General features: G+C 37.1%; 3 protein-coding genes across 8 annotated transcripts in view; 2 read left to right on the top strand and 1 right to left on the bottom strand.

Moving 5' to 3' along the window:
- Positions 1 to 24,790, top strand: part of LOC136812607 (uncharacterized) — a 72,533-nt gene that overhangs the window by 43,191 nt on the left and 4,552 nt on the right. For 3 of the 6 annotated variants that reach the window (XM_067069135.1, XM_067069136.1, XM_067069141.1), the window contains 2 exons: positions 12,236 to 12,368; positions 24,183 to 24,256. In XM_067069135.1, coding sequence (XP_066925236.1) covers positions 24,187 to 24,256 — 70 coding nt within the window. In that variant the 5' untranslated portion in view covers positions 12,236 to 12,368; positions 24,183 to 24,186. Of the gene's footprint in view, positions 1 to 12,235; positions 12,369 to 22,214; positions 24,257 to 24,790 lie in introns of those variants that run through there. The other 3 variants (XM_067069138.1, XM_067069137.1, XM_067069139.1) reach the window with 3 other exon arrangements.
- On the bottom strand, positions 4,867 to 6,626 carry LOC136812542 (uncharacterized). The gene is made up of 5 exons (XM_067069069.1): positions 6,085 to 6,626; positions 5,879 to 5,952; positions 5,530 to 5,694; positions 5,336 to 5,404; positions 4,867 to 5,213 (listed from the first exon to the last, which is right to left on the bottom strand). The coding sequence occupies exons 1-5, from the start codon at positions 6,624 to 6,626 to the stop codon at positions 4,867 to 4,869; spliced, it is 1,197 nt and encodes a 398-aa protein (XP_066925170.1).
- On the top strand, positions 13,158 to 20,321 carry LOC136812543 (uncharacterized). The gene is made up of 2 exons (XM_067069070.1): positions 13,158 to 16,697; positions 19,611 to 20,321. The coding sequence occupies exons 1-2, from the start codon at positions 13,158 to 13,160 to the stop codon at positions 20,319 to 20,321; spliced, it is 4,251 nt and encodes a 1,416-aa protein (XP_066925171.1).

Raw genomic sequence — 24,790 nt, forward strand, 5'->3', positions numbered from 1 at the left:
ATTAAAAAGCTTTTTCAGGGATGTGATGAGTGACCCAGATTGTTCATAATTAAGATGCTGGAGTTCATATTTCCTCTAACAAATTGAATTACAAATACATTGTTTTAAACTTTTTAATAACAGAAAATTACGCAATGTTTCTATCGACTAAAGCATCGCAAAAAAATTATAAACAATGCATGAAATGGCTCAAACTAGCATAATAGGAACTAATCTTAGCTGGAAATTAACAGACTTCACATTTTTGGTTGTGTAATATGAAGTAATAAGAGTTTTACCATGAATCTGTGAAAGGTTCTAGAAATTCTGTCCAAAATCGAGATCAATCAGGTCACACTAATTACACCAATCACAGAAGTTAGTTCTAAAAAGCTGATTTATACCCTTACGCCACGAAGATTGGTTCCCGAGAGATTAGTTTCCTTACATAAGCTATTATATTTTTTTTGAAAACGTTCTCACATATTTCATTCAATAATTTTAAAGGTCTGATTGCAAAAAAGTACTATTTTTACAGGTAGATATATATCTTTAATATTTGGAAAGTGTCCTGTTTTCAATTAATGTCACTTCTCTAATTTAGTGCGCCCAGTTGGACTAATTTATTATTTATCCTCTAAAAATTAATGCGGGCGCTTTTTTACCTATTTCTGATTATCCCCTAGACTAGCAAACTAGTCTGTTAATTAATCATGTCAGAGGGCGGGAACATAAAGGCGACGGGCGTTTGCTAGAATAGGAGCTGCGTAGGAGAACGAGAAAAAGTTGGTGAGAAACTGCTGATTAACAGGGCTTTCAGCCCTTGCCACTGACAAAATTTCTTCCAACGCTTACCTAATTCCTACGCTCGCTTTTCCCGCGTGATACCGTTCCAGCCCGACTGGCGTGTGAGTCTAATTTTACCCTAATTCATACCGATAAAGTTAATTTCCTCGGACATTAAAAAATGTTGTTAAAATTCTGCTTAGGCTCTTTTTTAGCAATCTATAAATCAAAATATGTCTTTAAAACAAAGAATGCCCACTATTACATGCAAATGCATTTTCCTCCAATTTATTGCGGACAGGCTAAGAATTTCCTAGTGCAGTATTTCCTTTTTTATATTAACGGTTCAAAGTAACTTATTTCCTCACATAATTAGTGCGACCACACTAAATTAGAGAAATGAGCTTAGGGATGAGGGGAGACAAATTCATTTGTTTTTCTACGGGCTTAACGGCGTTTCTTGCAAGGAATTGCAAAAATAATTACAAAAATTTCGAGCTCCACCTCTCTGATTAGTAGTGGACATACCTTCTTTTAGCGGTCATCCTTCAAAAAGAAATTCTTACCAAAGGCTTTTTTTACGTCGTCACTCTAGTGGTCAACCCAAGCCTAAGCAGCAGACAAAACCCGTTTTTTTATTACATGTTTATTGAACAGGTAAGTATACGAGTTCGCTAAATCAGGTTTACACCAAAAGTTTATAATACCGACACCTTTATCGTGAATACCAGACATGTTAGGCCACAGGTATAACCTGTGTAATTATCTGAAACTACTTTGAAAAATATCTGAGATGGAGAACACGCAATTCCATGTTGATCAGATGCAGAATATTGCAAAATAAAAAATTACGTTTTATGATATGAAATTTACATGTTTATTTTCGATAGCGCTTCAATTTCTAAAAATTCTGATATTTAAATTGCATCTTTTGCAGGTCTTAAAAAACTTCACTTTCGCTTGAAAATGAAAGTGAATTGAGCGATCTGCCCGTAGAATGAAAAACTAAATTTATCTCTCCTATAATTGAAATTGATTGAAACGTATTTTCTTAGTGCTAGTAGATTTTTTTAACATAAGAATAGCGCCGTAAATACTTTAAAAAATTGTAGGCATAAATGGAATGTCTGGTAAATGTCTTTGATTTTACGAAAAATCCAATCCTTACAGGTAGCTGTCGTCATTCACTTCTTGGTCTTCCTCATAAACGAGTTGTGGTTCCTTTTTCCCGTCTCCTTTGTAGGAATTAACTTTTTCGAAAAATAATTCAGCTGGGCGTATGTTTGTTGATTTCCTTTTCTGTCCACGTTTAGAGATGCAATCCGTGTAGTGGTCTAAAATAGAGAGGTTTTAAAATTCATTTTAGTCTTCAAATATTTCAACGACTTGCTAGGAAGAGAGTTAAACTTTTCGTGATTTTAGTGAGAAGCAGCATATTATTACTTTTACGAAAGAGAAAGGACTTACGTCGTTCAAAAAAGTTTACGCGTCCATTTACATTTGAGTCAGGCCTCATCACAATCAGCTTTCCGCATAAACCACATTTGATTTTCCATGACCAGCGTACTTCCACTGTTTTACGACGGATTTTGATTTTTACAGTCTGTCCTTTTATAGGGAGTGACCCATTCCGTTTATCCAATTCTGAATTGAAAAATAAATTCAAGATATTAGTATATTAACAAAATACCTTTTTTGAGCATCATTGTAATGTTTGTATTGCATTTGGTTATTTGGTCTAAGAAGAAGGAACATTGTAGTAGAAGTATCTGCGTTCATCTGATCGGCTTAGAGATCCTGAAAATGCAATTTTCTGGAGAGACTTAGGTGTATCATGTATAGATGGAGATCCACTGACAAAAATACACGGTCTAAGACTACCATTTTACTTACCTTTCTTTAACTCAGTCAGCTGAGGTTCATCTATATCTAACTCCTCTAATTCGACGGCAGTTTCTGTTTTTCTTGATGATGAAGAGCCACTACTTTCTTCACCAACAACGATATTGATAACCGGTGTATTTTTCGAAAAGTTCAGTTTCACTTCGTGTACCATCACTAAATTGAAAAACGATTCAAAATTAATTAGACCGACTCCGTTAACATATAGGTCATTTCGAAAGAGATTGAAAAAAATTGGAGATTGAAAACGCTGAGATAAAACGTTTTAAGACCCAGTTGGGCTTATCAGAAAGTGCAATTCGAATAGAAACAGCATTGAAACTATAAAACTTGCAACGAGATCCTTAATTTGCTTACCTTGTATTATGTCTGATCCATTGATTACCATGGGTATTTCAAATGCCAACTGTTCGCTAGTGTTGATGGCATACATGATTGGACCATCACGAGAGATTTCCTTACGAGCGAGTCTGATGTCATATGGTGCTGTCAACCCAATTTTTTTCGCGTACTCTTTGATTCCACCTTGAGCTCTGAAAATAAGCAAAAGTTCGATGTTCGACATTTGATCGGGACATTTGAGCGAACGATGTGTTTATTATCTTATTTCTTAATATCCATCACTTAATCTTTACGCAAAAACAATAGATAGGTGATTATTTTATTTGGCAACAGATTTTCGGGATATGCAGTCTTACCACATCACCCCGGTAATATCTTGTCTGCATATTGTTTTTATAAGCAACTACGATTTCGGGTTCTGGCTGCTATATGGATTTTCAGAATTTTAGGCTAAAAGTTGCGTATGAATTTCGAAGGAAAAACACTTCGTAACTTAAAAGATAAAAACCCTATTTTATACCTCATAATAAGCCTTAAAATACCTCTGAGATATTTTTTGATGCCAGATACATGCTTTTTTTATAAAAACAATTTTATAAGAACACAAGGCTGAAATTAAAAAAAACCTAAGAACAAATTAAGAATAAGAACAATCCGAGCCTCAGATTTCAGAAATTACTAAGAAAGTACTGATTTCAAGCCCATTATAAAGAAAAGTGTCTTACTCGATTTGTTCTGCAAACATCTTCAGATTGGTTTTGGCATCTTTTGTTGTTGTCACACGGAAATTGAATGCCTCCAGGTAGTTCTTTCCAGAGGTACCGAATTTATAAAATAAAGCACGACACTTGATTATATCTGTCGACATTATTATTCCAAAAAAACATCAACAAAAATAAACACCTCTATTTCAACACTTCAACTGCAGACCTCATTTGCAAATTATTTTCATTCGTGCATTTTCATGTGAGAAATAATTTTTTCAAGACTCTCCTTCGCTGCTCCCCGCAACACTATCTCTTAAATTAATCTTCAAAAGTGCTAGTATTTATTTATTTCATAAAAAGAGTAGCGAAGGAGAGTGATATATCCTTCTTCAAACACATATTTTTCTACTGCCCCTGTCTCTAAAGAGCTCAATTCAATTGAATACGATTTCACTAAATAAAAAATGTTATATAACATTTTGCTTATTATCATGTTTTTTTTTTCTTCAAAATTCTAATATGACATATCCCACACGGGAGGGATTTCTGAGAAATAACATTTTTAGCACCGTTTCTTCGACATTTTGAGAAAAATTACCGTATCACCGATTGAAAATCTAACATTTTCCGTCACCGAAAAGCATCTCAAACACCGAAATACCGACACATTTTTTGTTGATCACCGAAATACCGACGCAAAAAAAGGTCAATACCGACACACCGACAAACTGGTACGCCCCCCCCTTCAAAGTCCTAACTCAAATTCGATTTATACTCTTTTGAAAATGAAGACCATTCTGTAGACCAGTAGACCAGGGGTAGCCCGGTGGATTTATGAGAGTTTCTATTGGGAGACCATCAGGGCCGTCGAATTTGAGATTCCAGAGTCAAAGGGAATGTAAAAAAGCATCAAAATTTTCAAAGTCCTACCTCAAATTCGATTTATACTCTTTTGAAAATAAAGACCGTTCTGTAGACCAGTAGACCAGGGGTAGCTTGGTGGATTTATAAGAGTTTCTATGGGGAAACCATCAGACCGTCGAATTTGGGATGTCAATACTTTTAAGAATAGATGAGAGATTTGAGTAAGTAGAAAAAATCAATATTCAGTATATCTTAAAAACGAGTTATAAAATAGATGAGCTGTATCTCACACCATTTTCCCACGTATATCTTTGATGGTGTTAACACAGGAAGGATACTTTTTCAAAAATCCAGATACATTGAAGTTTGGGCGTTGTTTATTTATAACCAAGAATGAAGCATCTAGCTTTGGATCAGCCATCGTTGGTGGTCGAGGACTTTTCAATGCACCTTCAAACTTTTCAAAGAGACGAAACAAGGAGTGAGCAACAGGTCCATTTAACGTCTTGAATTTCAAGTTGTGATGAAGGTATGAACGAACCATACGCCAATACTCGGGTTTATTGATATCTTCCACCTTGAAGCGTCTTGGTGACTTGATGAACGTTTTGTCTTTGATGGGACTTTCGACCGCTAAAAAGAGAAAAAACTTTTCTCACTTTGTGGGACCACAAGTTGTTATGTGTTGTCTTAAATTGGGCCAATCAGAGCCCTTTGTTTTCAAAAATTGGAGATAGCGTAAATAGTTCACTTACCATCCTGTGTAGGCATTGTATTAGTTTGTGTTTTCAACGTCGATGATCCATTGACGTCTTTTGATGAAACTGAAATAACAAAAATTTCTTATTTAAAAATTGAAGCTGCATGGAGAATGAACTAAAGCTAAATTACTTTATACCTGCAAAGCAACATATTTGGATTACAAAGACCATCAAAAAAGTGCTCTTACCGTTTCGTACGAGATATTCAACAACACTTTCCACAGCGTCTTTGTCGGTCTCTCGTTGTGGGCTGTTGAACCAGTTTTTACGTGCACGTTTCTTTGGGGGCTCTATGTCCGAGTCGACATCTGTTGTGGAAATGAACCCGATAAGAGATTCCGTGTCGAATTGATCTGAGAGAAAATACGAAAAGAACTGTTCACAAATATGCTTCCGCTGAAGTTCATTCATGTTAACGAAATGTCGTACTATCAAGCTTTCAAGATAGACTTGTGTGTAAGCCAATGAGCTGAATAAAATCTGCCATGATTAAATAAGGCCATTTGAGGAAAATTTCAAAACAAAAATTAGACATACCATCCTTCATTGGACGTTTAGTTGTGACTAAATCTACGTCGTCAAGCTGTTGTGATCCACAAGTTTCGATTGTTCTGAGAAAAGCGAAAAGTATATTTTGAAATACATCTGGCTTCCATGGAACTTTATGGGCAAAGTCATTTTAAAAACATATGAAGATATCACAGAGAATCTAAAGACCAGGAAATGAAACGAAAAATGATCACTTACTATCAACGTCAAATTCTTCTAGATGGAAGATTTCCAATCCATCGATGGGCGATTCTGCCAACCCAACAGACTTGTCTTGATCGATCAAACACGTTTGGATCCCTTCTAATTGCTTTTGGTCGAGATTTTCTTTTAAAACAGTGGACTCGCATTTAACGTTGACCGGCAGCGTGTAGGACAAGTCGTCCTTGTCAATCATCTCAATGTTGTTGTTGACCAGGTTCATGATGTACGTTAAGCAATTCATGGCATTATCCTTGATCCATCCAGGGGCTGCAGGGTCAAGAGTGCTCAAAGCCCGTGTCTCAAATATTGCCAATCGCCTCTCGACAGACTCTTGGTCACACTGAGTGTCGAACTTTGGCTTTTCGTTGCAGGTCAAGAAAACACCCGCCTGCATGGTCTGCATTCTCGGCGTTTTGAATTTGACAGCTTGGGGGAATCTTCCATTTTGAAATAGGGTTTTAGCAATGTCAGGTGGTGTCATCTCCTTTGACCACTCATCCACAAACAGAAGCTCCGTGTCGTCGTTGATCATAGACAAACCGAAAGTGCTTTCTTTTGTCAAAATGGCGATTTTTTCTTTCGGGATGATTGATGAAAGAGGTTCATCAGTGACGTTTTGCCAGAATCAATTTTTCCAACCAATGTCAATTTCTTGGTTTTGTCTGGAAATTGATGACAAAGGAGACATTGATAAATCCGATGGGCGAGGTCCACTTGGTCGGGGAGACTTGGGAACCAGTGGGCGATTGCAGAAGCCAAGTATCCTCCGTGACATTCGGTTCGGAATGGGTCGAAATTAAAAAAGTTACGAGGACTTATCACTCCAAACTCATCATCAGTGAATGGGCAAGCAACGTAGGCCCTGCTTGATAATTTCAGGTATTGGTTGTTTTTGACCTCGATATAGTCATAGTTGATCTTGATTCTGGAAAGAGCTAATAGGGAAAACAAAAAAAATCATTAGAAAAATAATTAATCTAAGGAATCCAACCATCCAGACAACTAAAAGAAACCGAAATCATCGATCAGAAATCTTTACCTGATTAAACTATAGATATTCAAAGATCAAAGTTTGTCTTCCATAAAATTCATTCAAGTTTCAAAAGCCATCACCTTCAAAATCGACGGTCTACGGTCTTCAAGTACAAAGTCTCTGAATTTAACGGCCTACAAACGGTCTGACGGTCTATTCGACGGTCTGATTGTGTATTAGTGCGTTTTATCAAAATTGAAAAATAGTTTGAAAATTCAAAGATAGAGAAAAAGTTTCTATCAAGTTTCAAAAGCGATCACCTCTAAAATCGACGGCCTACGGTCTTCAAGTACAAAGTCTCATAAATCTAACGGCCTACAAACGGTCTGACGGTCTATTCGACGGTCTGATTGTGTATTAGTGCGTTTTATCAAAATTGAAAAAAAGTTTGAAAATTCAGAATAGGTTTCTATCAAGTTTCAAAAGCGATCACCTCTAAAATCGACGGCCTACGGTCTTCAAGTACAAAGTCTCATAAATCTAACGGCCTACAAACGGTCTGACGGTCTATTCGACGGTCTGATTGTGTATTAGTGCGTTTTATCAAAATTGAAAAATAGTTTGAAAATTCAAAGATAGAGAAAAAGTTTCTATCAAGTTTCAAAAGCGATCACCTCTAAAATCGACGGCCTACGGTCTTCAAGTACAAAGTCTCATAAATCTAACGGCCTACAAACGGTCTGACGGTCTATTCGACGGTCTGACTGTGTATTAGTGCGTTTTATCAAAATTGAAAAAGTTTGAAAATTCAGAATAGGTTTCTATCAAGTTTCAAAAGCGATCACCTCTAAAATCGACGGCCTACGGTCTTCAAGTACAAAGTCTCATAAATCTAACGGCCTACAAACGGTCTGACGGTCTATTCGACGGTCTGATTGTGTATTAGTGCGTTTTATCAAAATTGAAAAAAAGTTTGAAAATTCAGAATAGGTTTCTATCAAGTTTCAAAAGCGATCACCTCTAAAATCGACGGCCTACGGTCTTCAAGTACAAAGTCTCATAAATTTAACGGCCTACAAACGGTCTGACGGTCTATTCGACGGTCTGATTGTGTATTAGTGCGTTTTATCAAAATTGAAAAATAGTTTGAAAATTCAAGATAGAGAAAAAGTTTCTATCAAGTTTCAAAAGCGATCACCTCTAAAATCGACGGCCTACGGTCTTCAAGTACAAAGTCTCATAAATCTAACGGCCTACAAACGGTCTGACGGTCTATTCGACGGTCTGATTGTGTATTAGTGCGTTTTATCAAAATTGAAAATAGTTTGAAAATTCAAAGATAGAGAAAAAGTTTCTATCAAGTTTCAAAAGCGATCACCTCTAAAATCGACGGCCTACGGTCTTCAAGTACAAAGTCTCATAAATTTAACGGCCTACAAACGGTCTGACGGTCTATTCGACGGTCTGATTGTGTATTAGTGCGTTTTATCAAAATTGAAAAATAGTTTGAAAATTCAAAGATAGAGGTTTCTATCAAGTTTCAAAAGCGATCACCTCTAAAATCGACGGCCTACGGTCTTCAAGTACAAAGTCTCATAAATCTAACGGCCTACAAACGGTCTGACGGTCTATTCGACGGTCTGACTGTGTATTAGTGCGTTTTATCAAAATTGAAAAAAAGTTTGAAAATTCAGAATAGGTTTCTATCAAGTTTCAAAAGCGATCACCGCTAAAATCGACGGCCTACGGTCTTCAAGTACAAAGTCTCATAAATCTAACGGCCTACAAACGGTCTGACGGTCTATTCGACGGTCTGATTGTGTATTAGTGCGTTTTATCAAAATTGAAAAACAGTTTGAAAATTCAGAGAGAATATGTTTCTATCAAGTTTCAAAAGCGATCACCTCTAAAATCGACGGCCTACGGTCTTCAAGCACAAAGTCTCATAAAGCTAACGGCCTACAAACGGTCTGACGGTCTATTCGACGGTCTGATTGTGTTTTAGTGCGTTTTATCAATATTGAAAAAAGTTTGAAAATTCAAAGAGAAAAAGATTCTATCAAGTTTCAAAAGCCATCACGTTCAAAATCGACGGTCTACGGTCTTCAAGTACAAAGTCTCATAAATCTAACGGCCTACAAACGGTCTGACGGTCTATTCGACGGTCTGATTGTGTATTAGTGCGTTTTATCAAAATTGAAAAATAGTTTGAAAATTCAAAGAGAATAGGTTTCTATCAAGTTTCAAAAGCGATCACCTCTAAAATCGACGGTCTACGGTCTTCAAGTACAAACTCTCATAAATCTAACGGCCTACAAACGGTCTTACGGTCTATTCGACGGTCTGACAATGAGTTAGTACATTTGATCAAATAAATAGAACAAGTTTGAAAATTCTAAGATTTCTGAAAACTGATTCTTACCACAGTGTGTATGTTTGACATTTGCTTCAAAAGATTTGTCTGATTTGAAAGAATGCACTCTCTGAGACTTTGGTTTGTTTGAAGTTTGTTTAGGAATTCATCGGCATCACACACAAGTTTGAACGTGAATTTGGCTATAAAGTAAAAGATATCCTGCATTGAAATTCTCGACTTAAAAATATAGAGTTCTATGACAAAGTTTTTATATTTGTAGTCTGAGAATTTTCAAGCTGATTAAGATTTCGACATTCCGTCATCAATGTAGCAATTCTTAGAAAAATTATGGGAGAACTTTCAATTTTTCAAAAAAATTTCCAAAAAAAAAAGCTTGACGTGAAAATTTAAAAAGAAACAAATAAATTTACCTTCTTCTGGCTTTGCGTAGACCATGCCACGATAAAGTCTGTAGTTTAATTTTGTCATGAGCGCAGAGATTTTATGTGCAGCCGTTGATAATGGTCCAGAGGGTGGTACTTCGGGTAACTCTTTGATACTGTCCAAGAATTCGCACATGTGCTTCAATTTGTGTAGGTTTTTGCTAGCATTAGCAAATGATTTAGCAATTCTTGCGTCATTGCAATGAAGACGGCACGGAAGATGGTTTTCAACTCTAGATTTCTCAGAAGCTTCTCTGTCAGAAATGTTTGGGTTGGCATTTTTGAAGCAATGAATCATGCTTTCATTAATCAAATTCATGATGCACTCTTGGCTGTGATCCTGAAGAGAAACATGAGATTTTTAAAATACTTTTCTGATTCATGGGCAGGCTATAAAGAATGTTTAAAGAAATATTTGACATTGATAAAATCTGTTATACATATTTGCCAAGCTGCTAAAAAGACATGTAGTTTCAAAGAGTTTAAATTAAGCATCTTACTTTAACTGTTTGTTTCAGCATTGCGAGAATGGCCTCTCTTTCATCTTGCGTTCTGCTGGTCATTGGCTTGGTTTCGAATTCGAATCCAGTAGCGTCGAATTTTGAAATATTTCGTGCTCTTTCAATAGCGCCTTTTCATAAAACAATGAAAAACGCAATGCATGGTCGGTAGGTCGAGTTCCTCTGTGCCCCTTTGGACTTTTGGTTCGATTCTGTACCAGAAATACATGAAACAAAGAATTTCAGGTTCAAATTTGCAAGTATATCGTCCAATACGTAACGGACGTTTGTGATTTTTAATTTGTTTTCTTCCGAGAACACAATACGATAGGCTGTGACGGAATCATCTTTTTTGATCTAGAAACGAAAAAGAATCAGGTCAATATTGCGTAAATGATACAGGGGTGCCCATTTTTGTGTTCTTACACCAAATTTTTCCGAGCAAAACTTTTATTTCATTAGAGTAAAAAATTCGAAAAAAAATAAAGCAAACTTTCAAAGCGTTTCGTAAATCAAGTTTCAATTTGATAAATGGAATAATTTAGTACTTACCAATGGCATGAGGTTGCTTTTCAATCCATTGATTATATCTTTGGAATTAAGTTGTCTTGCCGGGTGTGGTGACATTTCAAAATTAAAAAAATATTCGGTCAAGAAAAAGTTGACAATCCACTTTTTACACTTACAGAGGTCTTCACTATATGTGTGATATGTTTCTTGCGGAACAGAAAGTTTCACTACCGTTTAATGATAGTGTCATTTTATTCAAAAACAATGTAATGCTAAAACTAAATGAGAAATAATACTTGTAACTTTTGAAGTAATTCTCTTTTTGCTTTCTTATCCTTCAGTATCCAAAGGGCTTTTCATGCGTAAGCCAAAACATAACCGGCGTTTGCGACGACGGGAACCGTCTAGTAAATTTGGTCCTCGCATAACTTCTTAAAGCGAGCCAAGCGACAGGGATGATATTGAAATTAGAGGACCAGTGTTTAGATATGATCTAAATTTTATCATCGCTTTAGATGCGTTTAGCAACACCGGCGTGTGACGCCGGGTACCGGCTAGTTTACTTTAATCTATTGGGCACATGGTATCGAAATTATTTTTCCAAAATTCATCAAAAGCTATGGGTGACTTTAACTTCTTTGAACTGGGCAAGGTTAAAATTGTTAAGATTTTAATTATATCCTGCCCAGTTTTTAGAATTTAACTGAAATTTTTACCATTAGAAAGAGAATATTACTGGCTTTTAGAAAATATATACTTTTGATATAAAAAAAAATTTTGTTCTGAAGATGTGACCAATAAAAGAGAATGTGTCAAGAAAGGTGTCCACATACCTTAATTTGATAAATTTTTCGTCATCCCTTTTTTAGTACCCTCTGACGTCCCAAAGAAATTAGGGAGCCATAGACATTTGAATGGCGAATTAGTGAAAAAGATATAATATAAAGAGGGTCCGAGATTTAAAAAATTTCTCTGTCGGCGCAAACTATGGTTGCCTCCTTATCCACCAATATTGTCCACAATTCGATCAAATCTGATTAGCGAAGAAAACAACAACACTCTCTTGTATAAACTTTCTTGTTAGTGCCAATGATGTTTGGGAAAAGAGATTGTTACTGCACCGAAGATGGTGCCTCAGATTACCGATTTTGACTCCCATCTCTCCTCTTTTTTGCAATAAACCTTTTTGCCATAAAAGTCACGAGGTTGGTCTTAGTGATAAACTAGCCATAGCTTTCACTAACCTGCCCCCCTCAGAAATGTAATGTCATGCATTTAAATGCTCTTGTAACAATATTCTAAAAATTCTTTGACCTCAAGCTTTATGCTGTTATATATTATATATATTTTCAATATTAGGACAAAAGCTTCAGATAGCACCTCTCTCACATCAACTCAATCTGCTCCTTCATCTACCACCACGGACACGAACGTCGTTACCGCAACGGAAACGGCTACGTCGCCTTTAGTTATAAAATCAAATAAGGCTGAAGTAAGTTATCGTATTTTCTAATCGACATAGTTTCGTATAGGGTTGGTTCCCCCTAGGAAATTTTCCTCCCCCCTTATGAATGACTAAGTATAAAATTTACTGCAAATAATGACATGAGATCTCTCAAAAATTCAATAAATTGCACTCTATTTTTCATGCTCTCTTTCTACAATCCCCCTTAGAAGTATATCTTTGCCCCTTTTCAGAATCTCCCTCCTGAATTTTTTTTACCTTTCCCACCCCTTTTGGAAAATTATCTGAAAAAAATAATAATAATGAAAAGGTTTGTGTAAAAACAACAAGCTCACCAGGGGAGATGGAATTCACCCTGGAGGCTGAATTTACTAACCAGCCCCGGCCCCTGACCAGGGGCTTAGGGACTGGAAAGCTAAAGATCCTTATCTAGACTAGACTATGCAAGTCACGACCCAGGCCCGGCCCCAACAAGCGGCAAAGGGACAGTGAAGCAACCTGCAAGTCTTCTAACTCTCACACTCACTGATTAAACTAAAAACTGACTAAAGGATCTTCGGAGCAGTCTTCATTACGTCAGCGTTTGCACTGCTCACCCACAAACAACTGACGTGTGGAGGTCACAGGACCACCACAATTTTAATATGCGCAATTGCGACTTCAATGTTTGAAACTCAGGAGACAAGTCTCCTGGAAAGTGGTGAGTTACCCCGCGCTGGACACCAAACCAGGATTTGACCTCCGCGGCAATAATAATAATAATAATAATAATAATATCGAAAGAGTGCAGACGTGTCTATCTGTGCTCTGACGAAAATGAACGAAAGTTTTCTTGAAAGTCACGAACGCAACGTGATTCTTCAACAAAATGAACTAAGAAACAACCAACAACACCTACAGCAACTGCAGAACAACCGAGATGACGAGCCTGCTGTTATTTCAGAAGAAAACAACACGCAAAACCATCAAAGAGAGGTACGGATGAAATGGACGAAAAACCTAAACTCAGATGTTATCCGTTGCTTCTTCAACACAATTCTGCGCTACCCTGACGCTCCTTACCGAAAGGAGTTCCACCGTAGATGGGAAGCCCTTCACCCCGAAATCCGGTGTACAGAACAAAAGATTTGTGACCGGAAACAAGTCATCACAAAGAAGGTCAACACCAGAGAAAATACACGAGGAAGCTGGTTAACCGAGCTGGAAATCCAACAAATTCGAAATGAGATTCAAGATGAGATCGACAACGAAAGAAACCAGCCACGAAACCAACTAACCGAACAACCAGAGGCAGAAACCGGTCCAGAACACGAACAACCACCTGAAAACGAACCGCCTCGACAACCCGAAGAAGAACCGGAAAATATCGAGATTCTGGACGAAAATCAACCAGAGGAAGACGAACACCTACAACTAAAGGAAAGACTACTCGAAAACTATGCGTATAGTATCGTCACACCCTTTGAAGAAAGGTATAATTTTAAAAAACCTAACAAAAAGACCCTAAAAACATTGGAAAAATCTTTGGGAAAAGTAAACAAAGTTCTCGAAGACGCTACAGTGCTAACTGACATTTCTGACGTCAATCAACTCAACAATCTGACGTACGCGGCCGCGATCACAGCTATAAATGAGATCAGTGCGCAGAAATGTTGTATCTACCGAAAAACAAATAAAAAACAACGAAAGGGAGATAACTGGGTGTTCAATATGAAAATGAGAATTGACAACATCCGAGGAGACGTAAGCCGAGTATCACAGATGCGAGACCCAAATCCCTCTACGAAAATGAAAAAGAACAACAACGCCATGCGGCAAAAATACAACATCACTGACGAATACGAAAGAGAAGTAATATTAGAAACTTTGAAGCAACGCATGCTAGCTTTAAACAACAGACTGTCACGATACCAAAAACGCCAAACACAATTCCGCCAGAACAACGATTTCATCGAGAAACCTTCGAAATTGTTCGACGAGCTTCGAGGAAATAAGACCGAAGTCAAAGACCCACCATCGAAAGAAAGTATCGAACAGTTCTGGAAACCGATGTACGAAACACGGAAGTGCTACAACAAAGAATCCGTCTGGCTACAACAGTATGAAGAGTCTATCGATGCCGCGCAGTCCGAGTACAGTGATATCACGTCAGATGAAGTCATGTCTGCAACAAACAAATTCGCCAATTGGAAAAGCCCAGGAATCGATAAAATCCAAAATTTCTGGTGGTGCAACCTTCCAAATATTCATGCCAAGTTTGCTGAGCTTTCCAACAACACAATTGTCGACCCAACAACGTGCCCTAAATGGTTGACCACCGGGAGAACCACCTTAATATCAAAGAAACCACCAACCCAGAACCCATCTAACTATCGACCAATTACCTGTCTACCCATCATGTATAAAATCATCTCAAGTATCATAACAACCCGTATGAATCACCACATCACGGCTAACAACTTGATACCTGAAGAGCAGAAAGGCAACGCCAGCAATACCTTCGGCACAATCGACCAACTGATAATCAACAAGATGATTATGGAGAGCGCCAAAGTCAAGAAGCGTAATATATCTACGGCGTGGATCGATTATCGAAAAGCGTACGACTCCGTCCCGCATGATTGGATCATCAATGTCCTGAAGATACATAAATTCGACTCGACAACCATCAGTTTTATCGAAACAACCATGAAAGAATGGAAAACTTCAATCACACTTCCATTTCACGAAAACGCGATTACGACAAACGAATTTTCAATCAACACAGGCATATTCCAGGGAGACAGCCCGTCCGGAATGTTGTTCATCATGTCCCTGCTACCATTGTCATGGTTGTTAAAACGATCGAACCTCGGATACCGATTCGCGAACAACACCATATCCCACCTGCTATTCATGGACGACCTCAAGCTGTATGCATCAAATGACCAACAACTGCGTCAAATGATTGCTATCGTCAAAACCTTTAGTGATGACATATGCATGCAGTTTGGGATCGATAAATGCAACAAAACCACCATCATCAGAGGAAAGATCAAACCATCAGAAGACATCACTCTCAATAACGGCGAGCTCCTAACATCTCTTCAACCGAACCAACAATATCGATATCTGGGGTTCAAAGAACATTTTACGACTGATAAAGAAACGAAATCGTCATTGAAAAAGGAATATTTCTCCCGACTTAAAATGATATTGAAAAGTGAACTTTCCAGTAAACATCTAATCAACGCCATCAACATGTGGGCAGTACCGGCACTGTCATACGGCTTTCCAATACTGGATTGGTCCATAACCGAACTTGAAATCATCGACCGCGAGACACGCAAGATGCTGCAATCGTTCCACGCAATGCACAGCCAAAGCGACATAACGAGATTATACATCGCAAGAAAGGAGGGTGGTAGAGGTCTGATAAACTTAACTGAACACTTCAAAAACTCGATCATCAACTTCAGTACCTATTTGCTATCAACCAATGAAGCCCTCCTCAACTTGGTTTCTGATTGGCAGGCCTCTAGAAACGCAAAATCGATACATGAAAGGGCGCAAATCTATTGCCAGGAGCTCGAGTTTGAAATTGAACAAATGTCTACCCTCAACAAACAGCAACGGAAAAACAAAATTAAAAATAAACGAACTGATATGAAAGTTGAAACTCTAAAATCGAAAAATCTCCACGGGCAGTACGCTAAGCTTCTTGACGAACCACACATAGACAAACAAGCCTCGATGCATTGGCTAACTGCAGCTTCACTTAAATGTGCGACCGAATCAGCCATATGTGCAATACAAGAACAAGCGATAACGACAAATTACATCAAAAAGCACATCTTCCACACGGAAGAATCAGACATTTGTAGAGTTTGTCGAAAAGAAAAAGAAACGATCCACCATATCATAAGCAGCTGCGAATCCTTAGCACCCACCAAATATCTTGAACGCCACGACAATGTATGCAAGTACATCCACATGCTTCTCCTGAACGAGTACGGTATCCTCGATAAAGTGATTCCCTGGTACCAACATCAACCAAAAATTGTCGAACAGAACGATCATGTTAGGATACTGTGGAATTTTCCAATCCAAACTGACCACCGTATCCAATACAACAAACCAGACATCGTTGTTATAGACAAAATCAATAAAACCGCCAACATAATTGACGTTGCCATCCCAATCGATTACCGTGTTGCCCAAAAACGCCTAGAGAAGCTAAGAAAATACTCAGACCTCTCCACCGAAATAAAAACTCTCTGGCGATTGTCAAAAGTTAATATCACTCCAGTCATTATTGGTGCTATGGGTTGTATGTTTAAATGCTTTGATAAGGATATTGAAAAACTAAATCTTGAGGTACATAAATTTGATAAATTTGAAGCTCAAAAAATAGCCCTGTTAGGGACAGCGCATATAGTGCGAAATTTTTCTCACTTAGTCTAATTTTATACTACTATTAGAATCTTATCCACATTCAATACTCCTAAATAAAGTTTCTTAATTTCTCAGAAATATCACAGCTTCATGATGTAACTTCAATCTCTGAACAGCTCCACAAGCGTGAGCCCAATAGATTGATATTGCAACATGAATACAGAGTTTTTGGGAGAATCCACGTACAGGATTCACTTAGAACTCTCTTTGAGATGCGATTTTTTCCATTTCTTCTTGATATAATTTCAATTTCCGATTCTCTCCACAAGCGCGAGACAAATGTGAAATTGAAGTTATAACAAGAAGAAATAAAGTGAATGGGGGAAGTTTATCTAACAGTACCCCATATCATGCAAAATTTCTTTTTGTTTGAAAGCCTGCCTGAGGAAGGATTCATAGGCTAGGAAAATATTTAAAAAAAAAAAAAAAAATTATATTATTTGATTAGGAATTTATTAAAACTAATTCTATTCGTATGAGACAAACATTATAAACCATGAGACAAAACAAGCTTGTTCAGAATCCTTATCGAGTCACCAATGAATATTCTGTGAATCTTTTCAGTGTTTTACAGCGTCTTTTCAAACATAAATCTAGTCCCAAAATCCGGAAATTATAGTCCAGAATAAGAAGATATTATCTAATATATACTGTTTATTATATCTTTTAGTTTATTTATATATATATCAGTTTATTTATATCTAGGAACGAAACCTATCTAACGATCTAAAGCGGAATTTTTCCCAATTCGCTTTTCAAATCACAGTGTGCTTTTTAGCATCAGGGAAGTAACCACAGCTTCTTCAAATCAAATTATCAATTTACGTTTTTAAACTGATGTGTGAAAAGCTCCGATTTTTTTCTCGATCAAATACACCTCAGGGTAATTTATGTTGCTACTATTTAGTACGAGATGTACTCTTTATAATTTATAAACAGGAAATCTCTATTATGTACTTTTGAATTTATATAAGGAAAGAAATGAGATAATAATAATAATAAATCGTCTTCCTAAACAAACAAACGAAAGAAGCACTGATCATTGACATCGCAATTCCGTCCGACTACAACATACCCCGTAAACGAATTGAGAAAATCCGAAACTACACCGACTTGGCAGTAGAATTAAAAACTTTATGGAACCTGAATAAAGTTAAAATCGTCCCAATCATAATTGGCGCAACTGGTGTGATACACAAAGGATTGAGTGATGATGTAGGAAATCTTGGTTTGACTCAAAATAAATTTAATATTTCAGAGGCCCAAAAAATAACGCTGTTAGGCACAGCACATGTCGTCCGAAGTTTTTTCACTTTAGCTTAAAATTTCTATAGTTAAGAAAAGACAATAAACTTTCTCGAAAATTTTTTAAAACTTTTTCAACTCTTTTTCAAAGCCCGGGATACACGTAAGGCAAGTAGTATATATATTGCCGAAAAGATAGGAGCCCATTTCCTCATAGTCGAGTTGTAAGTCTAGTCTTCTAAGAAACTACTCTTCAAGCCACCTTAAATTAGGGATCTTCGTAAAACAATAGGCTTATCACAAGTAACGTAGGAATGCAAAACAAGCTTTGCATACCTCAATACAACTGATAAGCGCATGGTTGAAAAGGAGAACCCAAAGGAAAGTTTCGAGCGGTTAAGAAATAATACAAATTTAAAAGACAATTTTATATTTCTATTATTTACCTAGCATGTTTGAAATCAAATTTTGAGAAACTCTACTAAACACACCATCTTAACTTTTGAAACAACATATTTTCAAGTTTAATTAGCAACTCTTGATTCCACAACTTTTAAATTCAATCAAGCTCTTCAAGTTATCCATAACTTTGAAATAACTTTGTTTTGATAGGCCTTTAATAAACTTACGGCATAGTTATTTATTTTTCTAAATAGATTATTTATTTTGAATATTATCTCTCTAGGAAAACAAACTTTTTTGGCCGACTTTCTTTAAGATCTTTTCATCCAAGTTGAAAACTTTTTGAAGCTTGAAGCACTCCAAGCTCTTGTTAGTTTTGAAAATCAAAAAATTCACAATCAAGTCTTGAAATCAATATCAACGGTATTATATTATGTTTTTAGTATTTATTTTAGTACGAGGTGTACTCTTTATAAATTATAAACAGGAATCCTCTATTGTACTTTATACCTTATATACGGAAAGAAATGAGTAAATAATAATAATAATAAATAATAATAATAATAATGCGACCGGGCGGAATACTCAATGCCAGGAAGGAAAACCACAAACCCCTTGCCAGTAAGGTAAAAATGGAAAATCTCATTTGAATGAAACCAAAAAAAACCTCATCCCGCATCGGCTGTCCCGCGGTTAAACAAGGGTCGCGTCCCCCAGAGGGAAACCAGTCTGGGGTCGAAAAGTCTGCTACTGGAATGAAATCCTCTCAAAATGATCCACATGGACATCAGAACCGGGCAATCCCCAATCCTGATCCTGTGGTGATTGAAAAACCATCACAAAAACCAAAAAAAATGAAATGGGAAATTGAGGATTATAAGAACGTCCTCCGTGCTTTCTTCAGAGCACAGGAAAACCCAAAAACTACTCTCACGCAACAAACTTATGACGAGTGGAGAAATATTGTAGGCAACGATTTTCGTAGTTATTTAAATCCAAACACATTAGGAAACGTGCGTAGGGACATCATTAAACAAAAAAGACTAAATGACGCACAAATTGAGTACTTGAGTTGAGAAGAGAAGTTCAGCAATATACAAGAGAAAGAAATTCTGAAAGAAATGTAGAACCAGTTGTGAATGTTAGAAATCTTAGTCAGAACGAATTGGAACGTATGATCCTGGCCAGTTTGTAGAAAATGAAGAAACCAAAGAAGAAGAACCTTTCGGGGAAGAATTATTAGATGTTTTGTTCATCCAGGAGAATGAGGCCCAAATTTCTGAAGCTCGCGATGATATCATCCGCATGTTTGGTCAAATTGAGGCTACTGACTTGAAAGATAGGGAAACCTTACCAAAGCTACCATTTACGTTCAAAGTACATAAAAAGGTGAAAATTTATAATTTTGCTCTCACAAGAATTATTGATGAACTGAGTGATGCAGGCTTTGACATGGGTACTGTGAATATTTTGATTTATGCTACAGCCAAGGCAGCTACTGAAAACATTGGTCTGAAAGTAAAGAAACGAGGCAATCCGAAACACCACAATAAACCTCCCAAATGGAAACAGAAACTTCAAAAGGAAATTGAGACTCTGCGGGCGGAGCTCTCAATTCTTGACGAAATCAGTAGAGGCACTGTAGTTCGAACGAAAAAGAGCAAAAGACTTACAAAACATGGTATTGTAGACAACGCATCACTCGCTAGTGCCAAAGAAAAAGTGAAACAAGTTATGCAGTTAAAGGCACAAAGACTGCGTCGATTTGACAAACGCAGCAAGTTTTTTAGACAGAATAAAGTTTTTCAGATGGACGCAAAGAAATTTTACAGGGAAATAGGGAAGGGTACAATTGCTGTTGAGGATCCACCAGAGGTAAAGGAAATGACTGAATTCTGACTCCGCCCAGGGGAAGCCCCAATGGGGGCTTGAAATACGGAGTGGCGACCGGGCGGTTTATAGTGGCTGGCCATGGAATAATTTTCAAACTTTCAGGCAGTTTGAAAATTGTCTCACCCAGGGGAAGGGGAAGGGGACAAAAACGGGAACAGAAACAAGAACAAGACCAAGAAAAAAGAACAGGATAAAAAATATTTCTGAACTGGAATATTGATTTGGTAGTTTTGATTTCCGTTGGGAGGTCCGATTTCCGTTGGGAGGTCATTCCATAATAAAGAGCCAGAATTAATAAATGTTCGATCAGTGGAAACGAGTCTTAGATAAAGGCACCACAACGTTGTTTTCAGCAGCAAACCTTGTTCTCTGATGTCCGCCACTGACGAGATTCACCTCGTTACAGAGGTAGCTCGGTGAAATTTTGTGAATGCCTTTAAACATCATAATGGCTTTGTTAATCTCTTGTTAAATTTATTTACTAATTCTTCAAATAAAAGGACAAATTAACCCTTCGTGCATTTGATAACTTTTGAAATACTTCTCCAATCAAAATGAAATTTTGCCAGTGTGCACCAAATGTGAATCGGCATCTTTGGGGAAAATTTCGGCATGATTGATGGCGTCATTGCCATCTAATGACGTCATCATCTTTTGAAAATGCCCAAAATTTATTTCACTTTAATTTTTTTACTCAAATTTTGCGAGGCAACTCCACTTGACATGTATTTTTAGGGTGTAGGGTCAATTTTTTGTCACCTGTTGGTATCGTGTATTTTACAGACCGGCCAAAAATTGCTCGTGTAACTTATGGCATGTTACCCTGAATGTCAGAGGTCGAGTTTTCAAAGAAAATATCAACCTCTGACGACAAAGTGTAGAGATTTTATCGCGCATGTGTCAATCTAATAGCTATAAAAAGAATCAAAGATGAAGAGCAAATTTTACCATATTAATGTCTAGTAGACTGTATCAATATACATGTTTACTATTGATGAATTCCCTAGAAGCCTCCAAGTGCAATTGAAATGAATTTTGTTCAAAAGAAATCTTTTACATGATTCCCAAGTGTATAATAGTAATTACTAAACTATCAATTATAGTAATGTTACGTCAATGGAATCAAAATAATAGAAAGACTTTTATGTTATGATTCTCTATCACTGACTCTTTTGTGGACTTTTGTGAAAGCATTTGGGATGCTTTCTTGTTATGTTTTCAGCGACGGGAATTACAATGTCAACTTTGAACTTAATCCAAGATCTTAGATTATCGTCATGGTTACTTATTGTTTTCGTTGATGCGCGATGAATAGAATCTCGATTGGTCGTCACAGCCTACAATATGATTGTAGCTGTGACTTTCACGGTAATGGCATGTCCCAGATGCCATAAGTTTGGCGCAAAAAATTGGGGGCCTTAGACATGTTCATTTATACCTTTAAAGAAGTGCATTCGGACGTAGAATTCAAAAATCACTGTTAATAAAATTAATTTTTTCACCAAAAAAAGTTATTAGGGAAAAACCAAAAAATGCTGACGTCAGCAAAATTTGTTTTTTGAATAACTCCAGTTTGGCTATTGGTATGAACATGAAATTTGGACCAAAGTTGCATATCATTAGTAGAAACATTTTTGCATATAATATTTTTTCGAAAATACGAAATTTTGCAATAAAGTGCTGACGTCAGCAAAATTAAAAAAAATTTTTTTTTCAAAAATGATCCTATTAATGATGTGTCACTTTGGTCCAAATTTCATGTTTATATCATAAGCCAAACTGGTATTCAAAAAACAAATTTTGCTGACGTCAGCATTTTTTGGTTTTTCCCTTATAACTTTTTTTGGTGAAAAAATTAATTTTATTAACAGTGATTTTTGAATTCTACATCATAATGCGCTTCTTTAAAGGTATAAATGAACATGTCTAAGGCCCCCAATTTTTTGCGCCAAGTTACACGAGTTCCCTTTTTGCCTAAATCTGCCCCAGGTTTTATATCTCAGGATTTGAAAGTGCTATTGACTTGAAATTTTGACTAGTGTTAGGTATTGGCAATACAATATACAAGCTTGCTGTCAAAATTTGAGCGAAATCGGATAAGTGGTTATGCAGAACGTGAGCATTTTGGGTAAAATACTGACCGGTCTGTAAAATACCAACTACGCAGGGGACAGAACTGAAATTTTGCACACTGCCTTATATGGTTAATATCTATCACTGGTGAAAGTCTCAAGTCAAAAACTATATTTTATTTTATAGAAATGTCGCAGGTCTATTGACCTCTATGAAACAAGATTAAAATTTTATAATGCAGTAGCGTAGACAAGAGGGGCGCAAACTTTGTGTAGGAGAGCATGTTGAGTTCATGGAAGACATGGTAGTGGACAGCATTGATGGAAGAAATAAATCTGGAGACAAGTTGATGTACAAGTAAATAAACTATCTTCTTCTTACAGCAGTTTAAATCGAAGTTAGAAGCTCGCAACTGTGGTACCATTTTGGTACGGGAAAAAGAAGACTAGAGCCGAGACATGTGAGACTAAATGTCCGGTAACGACTAATATAAACAAAAGCAGAAAACGAAAGTGGTCGTCAAATTATCGACACCCCAACTTGACGACTACTTCGACAAAAATGCAAAAAATGTATACATAACAAAATTCCTAAGCAAAAAATAGCCTAAAAAATAATCAATCTAGATTCCAAAGATAAAATCTGAAGATTTTTCCAATAGAAATTTCTTGGGCGGTTTTGTGAATATGTCCGCACAATTGTCATTTGATGGAATATAGTTATAGTTAATCAGGTTAGTGTTCTGACACTCACGTACAAAATGGAAACGGATATCAATATGTTTCGCCTTTGAGTGATTGGTAGGATTTTTGGACAACGCTAGGGCTCCTTGGTTATCACAATACATAATAGCATATAACTTTTCACTTAACATCTCATTAAGCAAATTTCGCTTTAAATAAACAATTTCCTGCGAGGCGATTGACATAGCAACATATTCTGCCTCACATGTGGATAATGCAATACAATTTTGGCGTTTCGATTTCCATGGAATGGGAGGACCAGCAGGATTTAATGCAATACAGTAACCAGAAATACTTTTCCGATCCTTCGAGGCAGCCCAATCAGAATCGCAGAAGGCAGTGATTTGCAATCCGTCGGTCGATTTCGTATATTTCAAACAATAATTTGATGTCTTTTGCAAATAACGGAATACATGTTTCAGCATCATCAAATCAGCTGCTGTTGGACACGATAACTTTTGTGATAGTTTCGTAACTACATAACTCAGGTCGGGTCGCGTGCAGACCATGGCATAGATAAGGCTACCAACCATTTGACGGTAGGAGGTTTGGTCGACTGGCTCGTCTCCTTCCTTTTCGTACACTTCCGGATTCGGTTCACAAGGCGTTGCACGTGGTTTACAGTTGGACATGCCAAATCTCTTGAGGATCTTCAAAATATACTCCTCCTGACTCATGAGGATTTGGCCTTTAATGCGACAGAAATCGATGCCGAGAAAATGCTTCAACATTCCAAGATCTTTCATTTTGAAGGCTTGGCTCAGGTGCGATTTGGTGTCGGTCATTAACGTTGGATCATTGGACGCAAGCATGATATCATCAACCCATACAAGTAAATAACTAACGGAATCATTGATTGATTTTGTGAAAAGGCAAGGGTCAGCTTTCGATTGAACAAACCCATTGTCCTTAAGATGATCATGAAAAGTGGAATTCCAATTACGACCACTTTGTTTAAGTCCGTACAAGGATTTCTGTAGTTTCCAAACAAAAGCAGGGTTGGTTGGCTTGTATCCTTCTGGTGCGTTAACATAAATCTCCTCCTCAATAGGTGCATGAAGAAAAGCGGTTTTGACGTCCATCTGCTGGAGATCAAGATCACGATGGGCAGCAACTTGGATAAGGGTACGAACGGTTTCCATTCTGGCTGTAGGTGAAAAAGTCTCATGGTAATCGATACCTTCAACTTGAGAGTATCCTTTTGCAACAAAACGAGCTTTGAAAGTCGGGTTTTCAGGGTCACCTTTCAAATTAAAAACCCATTTTCCCCCAACTAACGATTTATTGGAAGGAAGCTCTTTTTCGATAAATGTGTGATTCGATTTCAAGCTCTCAAATTCATTGTCCATAGCTTGTTTCCATTGCTTGGCTTCTGGACAGGACAGGGCTTCTTTGAAGGATGCAGGTGTGTTAACGTGGTAACAATAATGCACGAATTTGGCAGCGTCAATTTCATCAGGTTCATTCTTTGGTTCATCTGGGATTGACGGTTGTTGACGTGATCTGAGAGGATACGATTTCCATGGTTCAGATTTAGCGGTTACGGTCATAGGCTTATCGTCAGATGGATCTGGTTTGACGGTCGGTTCATCAGCAACTGGTAAGGTATCGTCAGCAACTGGTATTTGGTTGACTGTGGGTAGAAATTTTACGAGACGA

Source organism: Clytia hemisphaerica, unplaced genomic scaffold, assembly GCF_902728285.1.
Source record: "Clytia hemisphaerica strain Z4C2 unplaced genomic scaffold, Clytia hemisphaerica genome assembly, whole genome shotgun sequence".
NCBI lineage: Eukaryota > Metazoa > Cnidaria > Hydrozoa > Leptothecata > Clytiidae > Clytia > Clytia hemisphaerica.